The 21,647-nt window shown below is 40.0% G+C and overlaps 1 protein-coding gene across 7 annotated transcripts in view; it reads left to right on the forward strand.

Moving 5' to 3' along the window:
• Positions 1 to 21,647, forward strand: part of Khdrbs2 (KH RNA binding domain containing, signal transduction associated 2) — a 506,659-nt gene that overhangs the window by 271,050 nt on the left and 213,962 nt on the right. For all 7 annotated transcript variants that reach the window (XR_010054563.1, XR_005488845.2, XR_010054564.1 and 4 more), the window contains exons 5-6: positions 14,195 to 14,322; positions 17,256 to 17,454. Coding sequence is in view for 2 of the 7 variants with exons in the window: in XM_039082989.2 (XP_038938917.1) it covers positions 14,195 to 14,322; positions 17,256 to 17,454 (327 nt within the window). In the remaining 5 variants the exon portion in view is untranslated. The remainder of the gene's footprint in view (positions 1 to 14,194; positions 14,323 to 17,255; positions 17,455 to 21,647) is intronic.

Genomic DNA, 21,647 nt, shown 5'->3' on the forward strand with positions numbered 1-21,647 from the left:
AATATTTCTTTAGGTGTTTCTCAGCCATTCGGCATTCCTCAGCTGGGAATTCTTTGTTTAGTTCTGAACTCCAATTTTTAATAGGGTTATTTGCTCCCTGCGGTCTAACTTCTTGAGTTCTTTGTATATTTTGGATATAAGGCCTCTATCTGTTGTAGGATTGGTAAAGAACTTTTCCCAATCTGTTGGTTGCCGTTTTGTCCTAACCACAGTGTCCTTTGCCTTACAGAAGCTTTGCAGTTTTATGAGATCCCTTTTGTCGATTCTTGATCTTAGACCATAAGCCATTGGTGTTTTGTTCAGGAAATTTTTTCCAGTGCCCATGTGTTCGAGATGCTGCCCTAGTATTTCTTCTATTAGTTTGAGTGTATCTGGTTTGATGTGGAGGTCCTTGATCCACTTGGACTTAAGCTTTGTACAGGGTGATAAGCATGGATCGATCTGCATTCTTCTACATGTTCACCTCCAGTTGAACCAGCACCATTTGCTGAAAATGCTATCTTTTTTTCCATTTGATAGTTTTGGCTCCTTAAAAAATCAAGTGCCCATAGGTGTGTGGGTTCATTTCTGAGTCTTCAATTCTGTTCCATTGGTCTATCTGACTGTCTCTGTACCAATACCATGCAGTTTTTATCACTATTGCTCTGTAATACTGCTTGAGTTCAAGGATAGTGATTCCCCCTGAAGTCCTTTTATTGTTGAGCATAGTTTTAGCTATCCTGGGTTTTTTGTTATTCCAGATGAATTTGCAAATTGTTCTGTCTAACTCTTTGAAGAATTGGATTGGTATTTTGATGGGGATTGCATTGAATCTGTAGATCGCGTTTGGTAGAATGGCCATTTTTACTATATTAATCCTGCCAATCCATGATCATGGGATATCTTTCCATCTTCTGAGGTCTTTTTCAATTTCTTTCTGCAGAGTCTTGAAGTTCTTATTGTACAGATCTTTTACTTGCTTGGTTAAAGTCACACCGAGGTACTTTATATTATTTGGATCTATAATGAAGGGTGTCGTTTCCCTAATTTCTTTCTGGGCTTGTTTCTCTTCTGTGTAGAGGAAGGCTGCTGATTTATTTGAGTTAATTTTATACCCAGCCACTTTGCTGAAGTTGTTTATCAGCTTTAGTAGTTCTCTGGTGGAACTTTTGGGATCACTTAAATATACTATCATATCATCTGCAAATAGTGATATTTTGACTTCTTCTTTCCCGATCTGTATCCCCTTGATTTCCTTTTGTTGTCTGATTGCTCTGCTAGAACTTCAAGAACTATATTGAATAAGTAGGGAGAGAGTGGGCAGCCTTGTTTAGTCCCTGATTTTAGTGGGATTGCTTCAAGTTTCTCTCCATTTAGTTTAATGTTAGCAACTGGTTTGCTGTATATGGCTTTTACTATGTTTAGTTATGGGCCTTGAATTCCTATTCTTTCCAGGACTTTTATCATGAAGGGGTGTTGAATTTTGTCAAATGCTTTCTCAGCATCTAATGAAATTATCATGTGGTTTTGTTCTTTCAGTTTGTTTATATAATGGATCACGTTGATGGTTTTCCATATATTAAACCATCCCTGCATGCCTGGGATGAAGCCTACTTGATCATGGTGGATGATTGTTTTGATGTGCTCTTGGATTCGGTTTGCCAGAATTTTATTGAGTATTTTGCGTCGATATTCATAAGGGAAATTGGTCTGAAGTTCTCTTTCTTTGTTGGGTCTTTGTGTGGTTTAGGTATAAGAGTAATTGTGGCTTCATAGAAGGAATTCGGTAGTGCTCATCTGTTTCAATTTTGTGGAATAGTTTGGATAGTATTGGTATGAGGTCTTTTATGAAGGTCTGATAGAATTCTGCACTAAACCCGTCTGGACCTGGGCTCTTTTTGGTTGGGAGACCTTTAATGACTGCTTCTATTTCCTTAGGAGTTATGGGGTTGTTTAACTGGTTTATATGTTCCTGATTTAACTTCGGTATCTGTTATCTGTCTAGGAAATTGTCCATTTCCTGGAGATTTTCAAGTTTTGTTGAATATAGCCTTTTATAGTAAGATCTGATGATTTTTTGAATTTCCTCTGAATCTGTAGTTATTTCTCCCTTTTCATTTCTGATTTTGTTAATTTGGACACACTCTCTGTGTCCTCTCATTAGTCTGGCTAAGGGTTTATCTATCTTGTTGATTTTCTCAAAGAACCAACTTTTGGTTCTGTTGATTCTTTCTATGGTCTTTTTTGTTTCTACTTGGCTGATTTCAGCTCTGAGTTTGATTATCTCCTGTCTTCTACTCCTCCTGGGTGTATTTGCTTCTTTTTGTTCTAGAGCTTTTAGGTGTGCTGTCAAGCTGCTGACATATGCTCTCTCCCGTTTCTTTCTGCAGGCACTCAGAGCTATGAGTTTTCCTCTTAGCACAGCTTTCATTGTGTCCCATAAGTTTGGGTATGTTGTACCTTCATTTTCATTAAATTCTAAAAAGTCTTCAATTTCTTTCTTTATTTCTTCCTTGACCAGGTTATCGTTGAGTAGAGCATTGTTCAAGTTCCACGTATATGTGGGCGTTCTTCCCTTATTGTTATTGAAGACCAGCTTTAGGCCGTGTTGGTCTGATAGCATGCATGGGATTATTTCTATCTTTCTGTACCTGTTGAGTCCCGTTTTTTGACCAAATATATGTTCAATTTTGGAGAAAGTACCATGAGGAGCTGAGAAGAAGGTATATCCTTTTGCTTTAGAATAGAATGTTCTATAAATATCTGTTAAGTCCATTTGTTTCATGACTTCTCTTAGTCTGTCTACGTCTCTGTTTAATTTCTGTTTCCATGATCTGTCCATTGATGAGAGTGGGGTGTTGAAATCTCGTACTATTATTGTGTGAGGTGCAATGTGTGTTTTGAGCTTTAGTAAGGTTTCTTTAATGTATGTATGTATGTGCATAGATATTTAGGATTGAGAGTTCATCTTGGTGAATTTTTCCTTTGATGAATATGAAGTCTCCTTCCTTATCTTTTTTGATGACTTTTAATTGAAAATTGATTTTATTTGATATTAGAATGGCTACTCCAGCTTGCTTCTTCCGACCATTTGCTTGGAAAGTTGTTTTCCAGCCTTTCACTCTGAGGTAGTGTCTGTCTTTGTCTCTGAGGTGTGTTTCCTGTAGGCATCAGAATGCAGGGTCCTCATTGCGTATCCAGTTTGTTAATCTATGTCTTTTTATTGGGGAGTTGAGACCATTGATGTTGAGGGATATTAAGGAATAGTGATTATTGCTTCCTGTTATATTCATATTTCGATGTGAGGTTATGTTTGTGTGCTTTCATTCTCTTTGTTTTGTTGCCAAGACGATTAGTTTCTTGCTTTTTCCTCCTTATGTTGGGCTTTACCATTTATTATCCTTTGTAGTGCTGGATTTTAGAAAGATACTGTGTAAATTTGGTTTTGTCATGGAATATCTTGGTTTCTCCATCTATGTTAATTGAGAGTTTTGCAAGATAAAGTAACCTGGGCTGGCATTTGTGTTCTCTTAGCATCTGTATGACATCTGTCCAGGATCTTCTGGCTTTCATAGTCTCTGGTGAAAAGTCTGGTGTGATTCTGATAGATCTGCCTTTATATGTTACTTGACCTTTTTCCCTTACTGCTTTTAATATTCTTTCTTTATTTTGTGCATTTGGTGTTTTGACTATTATGTGTCGGGAGGTGTTTCTTTTCTGGTCCAATCTATTTGGAGTTCTGTCGGCTTCTTGTATGCCTATGGGTATCTCTTTTTTTAGGTTAGGGAAGTTTTCTTCTATGATTTTGTTGAAGATATTTACTGGTCCTTTGAGCTGGGAGTCTTCACTCTCTTCTGTACCTATTATCCTTAGGTTTGATCTTCTCATTGAGTCCTGGATTTCCTGTATGTTTTGGACCAGTAGCTTTTTCCGCTTTACATTATCTTTGACAGTTGAGTCAATGATTTCTATGGAATCTTCTGCTCCTGAGATTCTCTCTTCCATCTCTTGTATTCTGTTGGTGAAGCTTGTATCTACAGCTCCTTGTCTCTTCTTTTGGTTTTCTATATCCAGGGTTGTTTCCATGTGTTCTTTCTTGATTGCTTCTATTTCCATTTTAAATTCCTTCAATTGTTTGATTGTGTTTTCCTGGATTCTTTCAGGGATTTTTGCAATTCCTCTCTGTAGGCTTCTATTTGTTTATTTATGTTTTCCTGTGTTTCTCTAAGGGAGTTCTTCTTGTCTTTCTTGAAGTCCTCCAGCATCATGATCAAATATGATTTTAAAACTAGATCTTGCTTTTCTGGTGTGTTTGGATAGTCTGTGTTTGCTTTGGTGGGAGAATTGGGCTCCAATGATGCCATGTAGTCTTGGTTTCTGTTGCTTGGGTTCCTGCGCTTGCCTCTCGCCATCAGATTATCTCTAGAGTTACTTTGTTCTGCTGTTTCTGACAGTGGCTAGACTGTCCTATAAGCCTGTGTGTCAGGAGTGCTGTAGACCTGTTTTCCTGTTTTCTTTCAGCCAGTTTTGGGGACAGAGTGTTCTGCTTTTGGGCGTGTAGTTTTTCCTATCTACAGGTCTTCAGCTGTTCCTGTGGGCCTGTGTCTTGAGTTCACCAGGCAGGTCGCTTGGAGCTGGAATGTTTGTCTTACCTGTGGTCCTGAGGCTCAAGTTTGCTTGTGGGGTGTTGCTTATGAGCTCTCTGAGGTGGCAGCAACCAGGAAGATCTGCGCTGCCCTTTCTGGTAGCTTCCGTGCACCAGGGTTCCAGATGGCATTTGTTGTTTTCCTCTGGAGTCAGAGATGTGGGCTGAGTGTAGACTCTTCTGGTTTCCCAGACGTGTCTGCCTCTCTGAAGGTTTAGCTCTCCCTCCCACGGGATTTGGGTGCAGAGAACTGTTTATCTGGTTGGTCCCTTCAGGTTCCGGCGGTGTCTCAGACGCAGCGGATTTCCTGCTCCTGTGCCCTTATCCAAGGTTACCCAGAGACCGTATACAGTTTCCTCTTGGGCCAGGGATGTGGGCAGGGGTGGGCAGTGTTGGTGGTCTCTTCTGCTCTGCAGTCTCAGGAGTGCCCACCGGTCTCGGGGGTGAGCTCTCTCTCCCATGAGGTTTGGGAGCAGTGAGCTGGAGGCAGGGAGTGCGAGATTGGGACTCCTGCTAAAAACCGGAAGTGTCTGGTCCTAGAGGAATTTTGCCTCTGTGTGTCCCAAGGCCACCGGTCAGGTCACTTGAAGCAGAAAAGTTGGTCTTAGCTGCGGTCCCGAGGCTCAAGTTTCATCTAAGTTTTTAATTTAGCATAAAGTCACTTAAAACTGTCCTATGTGATATTTTAACTTTTACAAATGGATGATGTCAAATACTTATATTCCACATATTATAATTCATGACTTTTGTTTACTTCACGTATTTATTGCCTCCGGCGTTTATTTAACTATTTCTTGTTTCTGTGGCCTTGCACTTATACTGTTTATGCTGAATCGGCTAATCTAGTACAATTTCCTGTGTACATTTTCTCAATTTTACATTTCATGTTTTAATCTGAAGATTTTCTACCTAAACATTTTGTCTCCGATAGCCAGTAAATTACATAATATGTGAAATATCATTTATAATTACTGTTTCAGTTGCCTTACAGATAAAGCCAACATTTGTGTCAGTACTGGGAAAGTTTCAACTCACTAGGAGTTTGTTGTCTCTTTTCCTTGTTGCAAATCATCCCTTGCTGTGTCTTTGCATTAAAAAAGTTATATGATATAATGCATTCAAGTTGGAATAAATGGCTTTATGGGCCAGCTGGTTTACAGGAATAATTCTGACATGGAAGTTCTCTCTAATAACATTGCAAGTTTGGATCTCATCAAGCTCGGCACAGTTAATTTCCAGCCTGCCCACAAATGGAGAAACAATCATTTATTGCTCATTTTGTTGTAAAGTGAGCTACTCAAGCCCATGTCTCTCATGCTAGCACTCACAGTTGTTTCTCTTGCTAGAGCTTTCTGACATGTACAATATCTTTTGATTATGAAAACATATTCTCTGTTCACTTCCAATTGACTCCACTCTGTCTATACAGTCAATGTTTTCACTAGCTTGGCTGGTGCCTGCTTTCTTTGTTTTCTTTCTACTTGTAAAGGATGATGTACCCAAAGAGGTACACGTCCTACCTCCAGGAGACTGTGTGAGTATATCAGAGCAAGAAGGAATTAAAAACGGAATAGTGGTACAAAATGTGAGGCATTTAAAATACTTTGCCCTATTTGCGAGTTGCCCTGTGTTCCTCGTTTAACCCCAATGCTGTAAATGTAGGTACCAATCCTTTATGCTTCATCAAGGTGCAATCGTATGATATCTTGGGTTTACTTGTGATGCACTAGAGACTGCCTGGAAGTCAACAGTTCCTATGAAGGAGGCTTGATTAGTGTCCTGTCTATGACAATTTGCTAAGAGATATCTATCTAGCTCCAGATTTATACATGTATTGTATGAGCATCCATGTAGCGCTTTATAATTGACTCTTAATTAAAAACACTAAATCCTATACCCTGGCTTATTCGCTCCCTTTTACTTACCATAAATATTTCCTTGTCTACATGTATCAGTTTTCCCACTCCTCATGGGTGACATTACAGTTGTTTAAAAGCTCTGATGCTCATGAATAAAGACACTTTCAAATCTCCTTGTGTAGGTTAATGTGTCACTGAAAATCTTAGACTCATGTCCAGGGAGGGGTGGCTTGATTTTTCCACCTATGGGTAGATTATGATCATTTCTGTAGAAAAGCCTTCAAACTATGAAAACGCAAAGGGGCCGTGCTGTTTCAAACCACCACCAGGAACAGATGTTTTCTGTTGTACCATGGTCTGCTATTATAATATAGATTCTCCGAATTTTACAGGCACATGACTGCTTTATTTTGTAACTCTCTGGCAGTGTACATTGTCAACCATCTTTTCCAAGGCTCGTTTCCCACTCGTACACCCTCATTTTCGGAACACTGTATCCAACCTTCTACATATTTCCTAACTGCTGATTTATTTTTCCTCATTGACATTTAAGAGTTTTTGGGTCTTGAAGAAAACAGCCCTATATCAGATATGCTTTTATAAAGCTTGTCAAGTAGGTGTCCTTTCTTCTCACTCTCTTGAAATCATGATGGGATCTTTCATTTAGCCTTCAAGGATTTTTCAAACTGATTGGAAATAATCAAATCACTGCCTCCATTAATAATTGCCATGGATGTAAACTCCCTTGTGGTGCTTAGGCAGAAGCTGGGAGACCATTTAATATATTGTTTTATGAAAAAAAGATATTATATCCATTTTCAAAATAGGGCTAAATATATGCTGGAACATATTGAGCATTTCCTAAATTTCTGCAAGCTAACTACTTTAAAAGTGATTTAGAGTGACAATGAGTCATTTTGAGAGGGCTGGTTCTTTCCCTTCAGAGGCACAGCATTAACTATCGAAATATCAGTAACAAATATTAAAAGTAGTGGTATTTAGCTATGTTGATAAAGTCTTCCTGGCATGTTCAGGTCCCCAGTGTATCATGAACCGGGTATGGTGGAACACGCTAAAGCTTAGCACCAGGGAGGTAGAGGGTGGAAGGTCAGAAAAACTCCCTCTTCCAAGACTAGATAGGGAACTCGAAGCCAGCCTGTGATATACAACCACTGGTATGAACATACTATTTAGAAGGCAGTTTTGGCCAATGTGACCATGTTCATGTAGCTTACACCACTCTGGGATCATCACATAGGTTTCTGCATCTGCTTACAGTATTAGACATGAATTCTGTCCTATGAAGCAGGCTTCATATAGACTCAGAGTGCTTGGCTAGTCAACATTTTGTAAATATCTGTGAACTTTGAAACTGAAGTGTAAGCTTCAGAACATTAAAGATACAGACACTAAAGAAAATTCAGTTTAGAATTTTGCCTTTCCTACAAAGAGGCCTCAGGTTGAAGGATTACTGACAGCAGCCAACCATATCAACCATGTTTAGGACCTGAAATTTTACACATTTTTCTCAAATGATGCTTTCCACCGTGATTTTGCATTGAAGAAGATTTGAGGACCATTAGATTGTTATTGTAAAAGTGGTTTTGCTGAAAAGAGTTTGCTCTTTCAGTAAAAATTAGCATATGTTAAAGGATTAAATTAAAGCCTATAATTATTGAAAATTCAATATAGTTCCATGCCATGTGCTTGACAACTTGCCAATAAATGTTTTCATTTATTATTTAAAAATTCATATAATGTGTATTTTTCATAATCATGCTCTCCACTGAGATTTTCTTCCAACTCATTACCCATCCAATTCATATCTCTCCCTCCCTCTCTCTCTCTCTCTCTCTCTCTCTCTCTCTCTCTCTCTCTGTATGTGTGTGTGCGCACGCGCATGTGTGTTTCTCTCTTTCTCGAAGACAATGTATGCTTAAAAAGTGAAATCTTATTCTTGTTAACCAACTATACCTGTGAATGACCCTGCCCAAAAATGTGGATAATATACTGGTGTTATTCTATTGAATAAAACTCTTTCTTCCTCTCCCTGTCCCTGTCCCTGTCCCTGTCCCTGTCCCTGTCCCTGTCCCTCTCCCTCTCCCTCTCCCTCTCCCTCTCCCTGCACCAATCAAATTCCAATGTCTCCTCAGCTAGAGGTGGGTCTGTGTGCCTAATACCCTTCCTCAATGCTGGAAATTTTTATGAATATCCCAAGAACATTTAATGAACAAGCTTATAGTGACTTTACTTTGGTAAACAAAACTTGATATTTGTAGCATCTCAAATTTGACATCTATAGTTAAATGAATATTTTTCTAGTATCCTAAGTCCAACCTCAACGCCCTGCTATTAACTTATATTGGGGAAATGACCCTTCACAATACCAAGGGCTTTTCCTCCTATTGATGCTGGACAATGCCATCCTCTGCTGCATATGCAGCTGGAGTCATGGGTCCCTTCCTGTGTACTCATTGGTTGGTGGTTTAGTCCCTGAGAGCTCTGGTTGGGGTCTGGTTGGTTGATATTGTTGTTCTTCCTATGGGGTTGCAAACCCCTTCTGCTCCTTCAGTCTTTTCTCTGACTCCCCCATTGGAGTACCCTTGTTCAATCCAATGGTTAGCTGCAACCATCCTCATCTGTATCAGTAGGGCTTTAGCAGAGCCTCTCAGGAGTCACCCATATCTGGCTCCTGTGAGCAAGCACTTCTTAGCATCATCAATAATGACTGGGTTTGGTGCCTGCATATGAGATAAATTCCCAGATGGGGCGGTCTCTGGATGACCTTTTCTTCAGTCCCTGCTCCAGTCTTTGTCCCTGTATTTCCTCCCATGAAGAAAATAAAAAAAAAAAAAACAAAGAAAGAAAATCAGCTATTCTAACAATTCTGCATAATATATGCATTCAGTCAACCTTGTTATCACAATTGGTCATGTATTTTGAATAGTTTATAATGACATTTTAATAACAGGAACAACAGTAAAAGACATTTGGATCAAAAGTTGCCATCAAAAACAATTTAAGGCTCAAAGTCAAAGACATTTTCAATTTCTGATATTTAATTTTCTTTGATGAATACCCATATAGAGGTCTATATGAACTTTACACAAAGTCATTCATTGGGCAGATTCTTAACAAATTGCAATTTAATCTTATTTGACAATATTTGGCTAATATTCTGGTTTCTAGTGAGTAAAGCTCATTCTGTGCTAACTCAGTGACGCTGCCTAATTCTTTGTTTTACTACACAATGTCTTCTAAAGTGTGTTGGGTTTTTTTTTGTTTTTGTTTGTTTGTTTAAGTTTTTCATCCATTCCAGCTCAGTTATAAGTATGATACGGGCTCAGAGCCAACAATTTCCTTTTATTTAAGAGTATTTACTTTGTTAAGACAGAGTGTTCTTAGTTTCCAGGTTCTAGAATAGCAGGCTTGTGCCACCACTTTCAGTTTCATGTTCTTGTTCATTAATACAATTTCTAGATGTTGATATTTCTTCAGTCCTCTTTATAAACCCTCCCCCAAAGACTGCATGATACATTTCATTTTTGTACAATTATGTATTTATTTACTTAGTGTGTGTGTGTATGTATGTATGTATGTATGTATGTATGTGTGTGTTCATGTATGTGTGTGTGTGTCTGTGTGTACCTGTGTGTGCAGTGTGCTGGTACCATGACAACTATATGGAGGGACATCCTGCAGGAGAGGATTCTTTTCTCTCACCATGTAGATTTCCAGGAGAGCTCAGATTGTCTGCCTTGGCATTAAGTGTCTTTATTCAGTGAGGCATCTCACCAGCTCATTCCACAGTTTCAAATGACTGGCGCCAAGGCCTGTGGAGTCTTAATGGAAAGGATTTGGCAGTAAAACGGGCCCTGACTAAACCCCCAGGTTGCCTATTAACACCTGCCATTATCTGCCATCTAAATGTAAGTTAAATAATCTTCCCAATTTGTATTTTGGCAAAACGCCACCATAGCAGATGGAACGGACTGTATGTAACTGGGAAATTATGCATATACATTTAATGCACGGACTGTGTGCATTAGTCCTTTCGAGGAACATCCGAACATCCTTCTGGTCTCTGCTTTTTTATACTGTTTACACCATATGCCAGCACAGTGGGAGAGCCTTATCTGAGAGGCAACAGGAAACACATACATTTCATGGAAATTGTTTCATAAAGTTATCTTATTCGGGGGAAGGAACAGATGAAATTCATTGTGAGTATACATGTTATTGTTTTGAAAATTGAAAAAAAGCAAAGCATTTTAGAAATTACAGAAAAAAATAAAATTATGTTACGCAACCTTAAACTGTTGTCCTTATACTTTTTTTCATACGTCACCACATATAAAGTAACCTGTGCGCTACCGTCATAGTTCTGCACTAACCAAATTATTCTATTCTCTGTCATCAATCAGTTCTCATGTTTGCCAACCTCCAGGACTGTCTCACAGTTTCTCACTAAGTGAGGCATTAAATAAGTTGAATTTTTTGCTTGAATTCCAAAGGGTTGCATTTGTAATTCTCAGTAATGAGGCTAATATCCAACCTATCTATCACCATTCTGAATCGGGAGGACGGCATTTACACTAATGGTCACAGTAGAGGGCATGTTGAATGGAATAGCCTTCCCAGCCTTAATACAAATGAGTCTGCCAAAGCTCTCAGCTCCACGGAACTTGGTCTTAGGAACTTGATGGTTTCAGAATTCCGTATTTCCTCTTGAGTTCTTGAAGAAGTGACTGCAAAAGATCATTAAACATGAAAGGATTTGATCAGAGAAAATGTTCTTGTGACAACATCAAAATAATTGTGAAAAATAAGAAGGATTCTTATTTATTGGAATTGAGGAAAGAGAAGTATGAGTTTCTGTGGTTCTCTGATGTAATGAAGTTAAGCTAATACAATTCAGCAACAGCATAAAGGAGTGCTTATAACACAGGAATCCAGAGTCTGCTGGAACGGACTTATTTTAACATTGGGAGCTGAGAAACACTATTGGTAACATGACCTCAGGGATGTAGTATTTCACAACTGCAGTAGCAACTCCAGTTCTTGGTCAGTTACACTTGTAATTACATAACTCTATTCTCTTGGTCACCATAAACCTGGAAAGTGACTAATCTCTTAAAAGGAACATTTCTAGATAGGGCCATAAGAAACTCAGGTGTACACTGACAATAGTGGTTTTACTTACATAAAGAGTTATTCTTCAATGTGAAATATTCATCCAGCCAACTTGGCTGTGCCTTCCGGCTTAGTAGACCTCTCCAGAGCAGCAGAAAAACAATGTCACTGAACTAGTAAATGCACATGTTGAACAAAGAGATTCAATCAGTGGCTCAATCTATTATGATACCTAGATATTTTATTCAGAGCTATTGAATTCCATTTGAGAATGCATCTGGTCCAAGAAAGAAATGTTAATATGTCAGACCAAGAACTGCCATGCAAAGAAGTGGATAATGACTAATTAAGCATGACTCAGAAGCACAGCTCGAACATCCTGCTCTGACAAATCACCTGTGCCATTGACACCTTTAGATCAAATTGACACAAGATTCTTAATTGCATTAAAGTACCAATTTATTGTCTTTTACCCTGGAAAAAATAGATTTCTGAGGTTTCCTACTGATGTTTCATATCTCTACCAGTTTGACGAAGAAATGAGGACTCTGAAGTGCCTCTAGATACCTCAGAAAGTATTGCAGGAGGGACAGACTGACTAGAATCTCTCCACGTATTCTACTTTCCAGAAAACTGAGCTAGACTTTTCTTCCTTGTAACATAAGCATTTCCAATGGCAAAGGGCTCAATTTCCAGTATGTAAGCACTTTCCATTCACTTTAGTTACATTTGTAATTAGCTGAAAAGTTTCACCCAACCAATGCCAGTTCAAGGTTACTAGAACTTTCAAAGGCATGGATTCTGGAAGTTGAGAACTGAACAAACTGGGGCTACTTATCATATTTCTGCTATGTAACAACCCCAGTCTATCTTTCCTTAATTCATGAGAACTTTGGATAAATACAGATTTACTACCAAGACAAAGAAAGCAGCAGGTACACTCTTGTAATCAGCAATAGTCCATGGGAAGATTGTGAGATTCATGTTCCATTGTGAGGAGCAGCTGTTTGGATCCAGTAGCAGGAGCATTGCTCCGCATTCACGACTCTAGTAAAGTAATAGGCATGTTTCTATTTCTTTCTCTAGTTTAGTTGGCACTTGAACATGGAGATTGGGAGGTAGAGACTAAATAACATACTTGTTAGAAGCTGTAGTTTACCCTTTATACCTCATCTGTTGGCTGTGGTAAATGCACCGTCTCTATAATCAGGTGCTGAAGAGGATACACATTAAAGCAACATGTTGAAAATAAGAAAATAAACATTTCAGTGTGATTAGCCCTTTCTATTGTAATCAGGACAGTTTATGGAGCATGAGGTAAAGCTATGCATCAAGGATTGCCCCGCAGAAATGTGTGGCTGACAGTCTTTCTTCATTGCACCTCAATCGATACATACAGGCATGTTGCACTGAGCTAAATGGCCACTATCTGATGATACCCTGGACCTTTATCTCAAGACTGGGCTCCATATATTATCTCTGTTGGCTCAGCCGCTACCAAAAGTTGAGGTTTAAGACTCCTTGTTTGAGAGTCTGTGTGTGTGTGTGTGTGTGTGTGTGTGTGTGTGTGTTTGAGAGAGAGAGAGAGAGAGAGAGAGAGAGAGAGAGAGAGAGGAGGGAGGTCAGGGGGTCGGGAGGATATCTCTGTGTGTAGATTTGTGTATCTGTATTAGTGTGTTTGTGTGTGTGTACATATTAAATGTGGAAGTAATTATAGAAGTAAAGATAAAGACAAGTGCTTCACCAGAGTCCCTGATTGTGACTATGACACTTGCCTTACACTATGACTGTCACTTTCTACAGATAAGGCACATAGTGAAGCTCCCCGTTTTACCAGCAGTGCAGGCCAGCTTCTGAAGAAGAGCGTGGGGCAGCGCATCATTTTAACAAATCCAAGGCACCCTCGCCTGTCCTGCATCTTAACGCTGTTCCTGTTTGGGTTGGGAATCCGGAGCTATTTGAGTAGCAGGCACTCATGACCTACACATATTCACCCAGTGCAGTATTTTTCCCTAATATTGGTGCTGTAGCTGAGGTATTTATGCTACAGGACTGCCTTTCTGCTTCAGATAAGGCCTAAAGTGCTATTTAAGAGAATTGAACCCAGTGTCGCGAAGAGCGCGTTCTTGATGAAAGAAACAGCTTCATTTTCCTTATACAGTAAGAGGCTTGAAGAGATTTACACATTCTTTAGCATCCTTCAGGGGAGTCATGCATTAAGATAAAGCTGTGTTGTTTGTCTTGCTCCACTTTGGCCCAGACTGACCTAGAATTCCGGATGTTCTCAGGCAGTCCCTGGATTCCTGGAAGCATCATTTTCCACCTCGGGCTCCTGAGTACTTGGGTCAAAGCTATGAGGGAAGGCTTGGAACCAGACCCAGCTCTGTTTTTATTGATTTGTTTTCTTCCATTTTGAGATGCCCATGAGAGATATCGGGGTCTCTCACATGTTAGACAAGTGTTCTATCACTGAGTGGAATCCTCATCATTTTTCTCCTTGTTTGTGGTGTGATTGTGTTTCAGCTCTAAGAACTGAGTTCCTGACAGTCACTCATCTTTTGTGCGTTTTATCTTCTAGGACTACAATGATGAAATTCGTCAAGAGCAACTCCGGGAGTTGTCTTACTTGAATGGCTCAGAAGAGTCTGGCCGGGGCCGAGGTATTAGAGGCAGAGGGATCAGAATAACTCCCACAGCTCCTTCAAGGTACACGAGTTCTCACTCTGAGTGTATTAACAACAAATAACGGTGGCAGGCCTTTGCCGTTCTGCTCTGTCCTGAATCCAAATAGAACTAAACAGTCTCACACCACAAGCCAGAAAGACTGGGAATTTTTAATAAAATCTGTATATTTGTATTTCAACAATGTAGTTAGCAACTTGATGTAAACTCCTTTTTTTGGCTTAACAAATATCACTTGTTCTGTTCAAAATGTTTATACTATATGTTCCATGTGTTAATAATAAATATACATTGAATCTTGGTTAACAGAAGAACTAACATGCAGAACTAATGGAGTATTAAAGGCAAGGTATGAGCATATCTCATTTACAGAAAGGATCTCACACACTGCTGTGATGATAAGAAATAGAGGGATCGATTGGGTTCAGAGAAGTGGAGAAAGAGACTAAAGCTTGGCTGGGAAGACAATTGAGACGAAGCCATTACCCAAAGCTGGAAATGAGTGTCACCTGAAATACAGAGAGACACAGTAGAGAAAAGAATAAAAGTCCAAAGAAACATTTTCCAGATAATAGTTCACAGAAGTCTTAAATATAACTCAGGAGGCACAGGGTCATGGGAGCTCGAAGGGAAAATTGGTAGGCTGAGAGCTCGGTGGGCTGTCGCCAAGAGTCGTTTCCCAGTGCTGAAACAGGAGCTAAAGAGATGATGACATTTGGTTCAGAAATGAACAGGGAGTGAAGATTAAATGCAGAAAATGTTCTTTGAAGAAGTCAGAAACTAAAAGAATCCTGCACTGGGAATTTAGCCCTAGACAGTGTCCTAAAATAGATGGTGGATGTTGGAAGTTGCATGGGAGAAGGCAGTGGTGTTAATATTGCCAGGAAAGGACCGAGTGTACAAGTGAGAATGAGGCAGGCTCTGTGTGGGGTTTGCTACCGCCGGGATTGAAAGTCGGTTGGGAAAGAAATGCCACGAAAAATTAGAATCAATATGAGCATGACGCAACTGCAGAGCAAAGACATATAGGTTCAGAAATCTAAATAGCATCCATGAGGAACAATTATGCTTTTAGGTCCAGGTAATTAAAATGGTTATCCACCGTTATTCACAGACATAGCCAGCACGTGTAATTTATTATCGACATGTGGATGTTTGATAGTATTAAAATACAAAGCTCAGGAGTAATTATTACTGCCTCTGTCAGATCTGGGAGTATGTTCCTTGTGAGATACAGGCTTCTGGAGTTAACTCTCATTGTTACAAACAAATATTTGACATGAAACAACTTAATGGAGGAAAGAAAGGCTTATGTTGGTTCAAAATTTGAAGAGAATGTAGTCCACAGTGCTTGGGAAGGTGCAGTGGCTGGTGACTCATAGCAGTGTGAACTTCTGACTAGAATGGCTTAGCTCCAGCTCTCTCAGCAGTGGACTGGATGGGGGTTGGGCTGTCTACAGAGAGCTAATTGCTCCAGTAAGACCCGCCCCCATCCTACAGATTCTACAACCTCCCAGAACATCCCAGTGAGCTGGATGCTGCATGTTCGGGTACCTCAAATGCAAACGATGACTCCCAACTCAGGGAAGGTGAATGACACTTAACAGAGGTCTTTATGTTATTATGATAACATAATCTTGTCTTCCCAGTCATTGTGTTCGAAGCAGGTACCATAGCTTTGGATCCTTTATGTCCTCAGATCTAGGCTACTGTTTTGTTTATTTAGTTCACATGAAATTATCTACTCTTGGCTTGGTACGCTAAGAATTTTAAAAAGCTCTGCCAACCCTCCTATTCCTCATTCCTAAAGCTCATTTTCTTCCAAGAAGAAAGAGGCAGTTTGATGGCTTTTCAGAGCCGGAAGTGTAACCTGACCTCCATGCAAAGGCACGGGCAAACACCGTGATTGTCGGTATGCCAAAGGTCATCATGTTCCAGAAAGCTTTAGTGGCCCTGCTGATAGCAGTGCTTTCTAGAGGCCAACTTTCAGGCATAATACACAGTGAAATAACCATGTATTTGCCCAAAGACTACAGACAAACAGGCTTTCTAAAGGTTTTAGAATGTTATAAAAATGGATGCATCCTTTGATCTCATGCTTTTGTTCAGATCGCTTTTGTGTTAAGTCTGCGGTACGGAACATTCAATCAGCCTTCTCATTGTTGAGCGCTAATTCCACAACCCTCGAGTTATCATGTAAAAATATGTCAGTGACGGCTCAGGCTCACCCAGTGGAGGCATGCAGCATGCTGATAAATCAGGACTGTGAAGCTTTACCTACTGTAACTACACAATGTCATCATTCTGGTCAGAATATCGCATTGTATTAAGATGTTTTCCTGGAAATATTACCACACTAAAGATGACTGTCAATAAACCCAAGCATGGAAGCAATCAATCTACACACACACACACACACACACACACACACACACACACACACATACGCACATGCACACAGAGAGAGAGAGAGAGAGAGAGAGAGAGAAAGAAACAGACAGATACAGAGAGACACACACACAGAGACACACACAGAGACACACACAAAGACACACACACGGGCACGCGAGCGCGCGCGCACACACACACACACACACACACACACACACACACATACACAAAAGTGCCAACATGGCACATTTCAGACAATACGCTGGTTTGTCTTTCTAAGTTTGGAATGCAAACAAGATAGACTTTCATTTTCTGTTTCCATTTTTTTTCTTTTCAACTATTATATTAGAAAACATCAAAATGCATTGCATGAAACACATTGATTGCATGGATTTTACTGGAACTAAGACGCAATATTTAGAGACATGTATTTTAATATGACTCAAGCCACTTTACAAATTCTATATCCATCAGGAGTAGAGACTGATCTGTGTGAAGGCAGTGATCCGAGAAAGTCATTTCTTGTCCACATGTCACCCCATCTGTATCTCACCTATTTCTTCTAGGGGCCGTGGGGGTGCTGTTCCACCACCACCACCACCTGGACGAGGTGTTCTTACCCCTCGGGGAACCACTGTGACCCGCGGAGCTCTCCCAGTACCCCCAGTAGCAAGAGGTGTCCCAACACCTCGAGCCCGGGGAACAGCAGCGGTCCCAGGATACAGAGCGCCCCCACCTCCAGCTCCTGAGGCTTATGAAGAGTATGTAAGTACCCGGAAGAAAGCAGCAGCTAGAAAGGGTTAAATTTACCAATTCTGAAGGTAAATGCCAGAATGTAATTTTAATTACAGAACACTAGTGTGATTTCCAGCAGAAGGTAGGCCAGGGATCTACATGTGAACGCTCTGAGAAAAGCTTTCATTCATGGACCTCATTGATGTCGGGCATGTGACAACAGCATCTTGTGTGTGAGGAGTCAAACTCTACTGAAATGTGCCTGTCTTTAAAAAGTTCGATTAGCTTTCAAATTGGAAATAATTACAAATTATTATAAACAGGATATGAATCATCATACGATTAGAGAATTCACTAATAAACGTGAGGGGGAAAGCTGATAAAAATGTGAATCATGCCGCTAGCCTCCCACTACCATGACTTCCTTTTTCATTCACTATTTTGAAGATATGTGATTGGCATCCTGAACTGAAATGTAGAGAGTAAACAGGAAATGCAGTATCTCTAAGTACTGTCCTCCCATTCCCTTCTGTCTACAGTATTTTCTCCTGGAAGTGGGGGCAGAACTCGACAGTGTCCACTCCTCCTCCTTAAAAAGTCCCAGTGGCAACTAAAGTTCTTTTGCACGAGAGTTCCTCCTGTGGCACACATTAGTATATTGGGCTTGCTTATAGCTTCCATGATGATGGTTTTTTGTCAATAGCATGAGTAACCCAAAAGCAGCCACACTGGAAAGTGTTCATCCAGCATCGAACGTGATTTCCTTGTAACTGCCTAAGTAGAATCCTCTTCCTCAAGTTCTCTTTAGGCTGTGTAATCAAACCAGTACCCCATGGCCCCATGCAATTACGGCAGAATTGCATATAATTGGCTACAGGGGACTGGATATTCAGGTGAGTTTCCAAGGACTCTGCCCCTTCCTTCTATGTCACCATTTAACAAGATCGCCTGGACTGTCTTTTACAAGCAGATACAGCTGGTATCATGAATGTAACAGTTACAATTAGAATGAGGGTAGGAGGGGCAGAGATCCAGGGTGGGAGGGGCAGAGATCCAGGGTTGGAGGGGCAGAGAACCAGGGTGGGCAGGGCAGAGAACCAGGGTGGAAGAAGAAAGATCAGCGTTCATTTCAGGTCCTGCTGACTGAAGGTGTTCAGCAGGAGTTATGGCTTTGCTGTAGAGATATGATGTGCACTCTGACAATGAATATTCCTAAACACTTGTAGACATTGCAAGTGCTGTATGTATTGAATAATTATAGGACTGTAGGTATTGAGTAAAAGTGAACCGCCACATAAAGTAACATTCCGTCTTTCTTAATACCTTTCAACTATGGACTTTCATAATCTGTAGATGTTTACATTTTTGTGAATTATCCAGGCACCATTGACTTTAAATAGCCAATAATCATTTGAACTTATGTTATTAAAGTATAAAATTGTCATTGTGGGAAAGTTCACGAATCTAAATTACCATGTGACATCAGACCTTAGGAATACTTGGACCAAGGAGCTAGGACACTGGCGTGAATCTTTGTCCCAACTCATCTTTGTTTTCTATGGAGAAACACTAGATTTTAGAGGGGAGAAGTATCAGCTTGGCAAACATCCACTATTTCTATAATAGCACAGCATGGGTAACAGGAAAGTCTGGGCATACACAGGTTTTCTTTTTTAATCTCTTAAATTATGTGAAAGCCTATCACTGACTATATTTTAATGTTTTTATTGTTGCTGCTAAAACTAATTGAGCGGGTGCATACAAGTTTCAAGTAACTCTGCTAAGCCTCTACTGGCAATCTGTGTAGCGCCAAACGGGATGGGATTATATGCAGGGATGCTGCTCTGGGCAGTAGTTTGAAACTATTGATTCCCCTTTAAGAGGTAAGAAAAAAAAAGTTTAAGTGTCTCAACAAAATAATAGCACCATGCTGAGGTGATGGTGAAACTCTCAAAGGAGTTCTTAACTCTCAGATAAAATTTCTCTGAAAAAAAAATGGTTCCCTCTATTATAAATCACAGTGTGAGCCAATTCCCTCCTTACACACACCTTCCCCTGCTGAGCCTCAGCCTTAAGTTTCCAGCCACACAGAATGCATGTAGGTAATCAAATCCACTCCAAGCAGCTGGTCTGACAAGAAAGCACTTACAGTAATTGAGACTGCTGTTTTAAGATCATCATTAGGGTGTGCATGCCTCTGTGTGTGTGTGTGTGTGTGTGTGTGTGTGTGTGTGTGTGTGTGTGTGTGTGTGTTTGGAGTTTCTTACATATCTTGACTTTAAATATTTTTAAGCTTCTCTTTGTTAAACTTCTTCGGAGTAGAATACACCCACTATTTACAGATCCATCATCACAGCTGAGGTAAATTAGGAAAATTGAAAATTGGATTTTAGCAAAAACTCATAGAGAAGAGAATAGTAACATAATCGGATCTCCCAGAGGCTAACCCATTGGAAGAAGTGAAGTAAAACTTTTGAAGGTACAGCCGGCTCCAATCACAGTATATTAAGTCACGCGGGCTGACGCAGATGCCACCAATGAGTTACTATTTTAGTGAGAAGAAAACAAGCTTAACGTTGGTTGTTTTCAGTCTCCAGAGGCTCTGCTATTTTCCCTCGTAACACTGGTCCTTCTCTCAGTAAAGAGCACAGCAGAATCCTTCCTAGTGATGCTCACAGAGAACAGGCACCTGCACACACACTCACACACACACACACACACACACACACACACACACACACACACACACATCCTGCACTTCATCTTCAGCCAGATGGTGACTCAGTCAATATTCAACACATCTTCCTTTTCCCTTCATGAATTCCTCCTCCAACTGCAGATAACTGGCTGGACACCTCCAGAAAACCAGTGCTAGAAATATGCCACCTACAGAGTTTGGAAAGACTTTCAGAAAATTGTACCATTCTGGGAGGGGCGAAGCTGATCCAAAAATCACCATCGTCTGTGGGTTTGCTGTGCAGGGCTCTCTACTTACTTCAATTATTAGAAGTCATCGTACCTTATTTTTTCCCAATTGTAAGATTTTACATATTCCAAAGACAGAAAACATATCTTAAATATGTCTTGCCAGTTCTTTGTAAACTACTTGGTAGCAACAAGGGCACTGGCCTACATATTATATTTTTAGAAATATTATAAATATATATGTGTCAAAGCATATATGCATACTCTGTTAATATTAAAGTGATAAGAACAGAGAAGAGCAGAAAATGCATGTCTAATTAGCAATGCCCATGTTCCAGTAAGAGGAATTGCCATTCACAGCTATGGGTGTTTGACAATGTCTCTAAGGTGAGGATAATGGGCAAACCTTTGAGAAGCAGAGGGAAGAGAATTACCATGAACAGGGAGTGGTAAAGGAAGAGCCAGGGAAAGCATCTTCAAGGCAGGCGTGGGGAATCTGAGAGAACAAGCGAGCGAGACAGCCCATTGGACAAAGCCCATTTTCCAGTGGGAAATGGGGCAGGGGAGTGGGAACAGAGGCAGTCTTTGTAACTTTCTGTGATTAAAAAAATAAAATAAAAGGAAAGAAGGAAATAAATAAAAAATAAATCTACCTGCAGCTTTCAGAAAAGATGAACTAGTTTTTGTGAGAAAAATATGATTTTTTCAATAGTTTTGGAAGAATAGAAAAGAGAACGAAAGCAACAAAAATTTAGAATTCACATTTTTAGGATTGAAAGTCAGAGCTAGAGATTACCCCCATTGGATTTTCAGCTATGTGCGTGTCTTAAAAAATAGGCCCTAATGTCCTCAAAGCATATTTCTCAAAGATTCTCTCCATTTACTCACCAATGTCAATTTTGTCTATACCCTTCTCAGATGGGTATCTATTCTTTTGATTATTTTGCGTCTTTGAGTTTTGATTTCAACACCTATGAAAAATTCTAAATACAATAACTTCTTTTTTTAAAAAAAAAGGAGAAAAGAGGGCCAGTGGAGAAGATTTGGAGAGCCTCGTTGAGACATGGCCTGGGATGTAGGGTTAGGATTAGATGTAGTTAACATGGCAAAAGAAAACTGAAGATGACACCAGTCCAGGAAGCCAGCAGATGCATATGTGTAGTGGAGCAGGGAGAAAATGAAGCCGTTTTCACAAATCCTGTGCTCTATGTGTGCGGAGAATCAGAAGTGTAGCTATTTGGCTTCCTGAAATATTCTATTTGTGGGAGCTGGGTATCACTCTTGTTCTGCTGTAGAAA

Source organism: Rattus norvegicus, chromosome 9, assembly GCF_036323735.1.
Source record: "Rattus norvegicus strain BN/NHsdMcwi chromosome 9, GRCr8, whole genome shotgun sequence".
Taxonomy (NCBI): domain Eukaryota; kingdom Metazoa; phylum Chordata; class Mammalia; order Rodentia; family Muridae; genus Rattus; species Rattus norvegicus.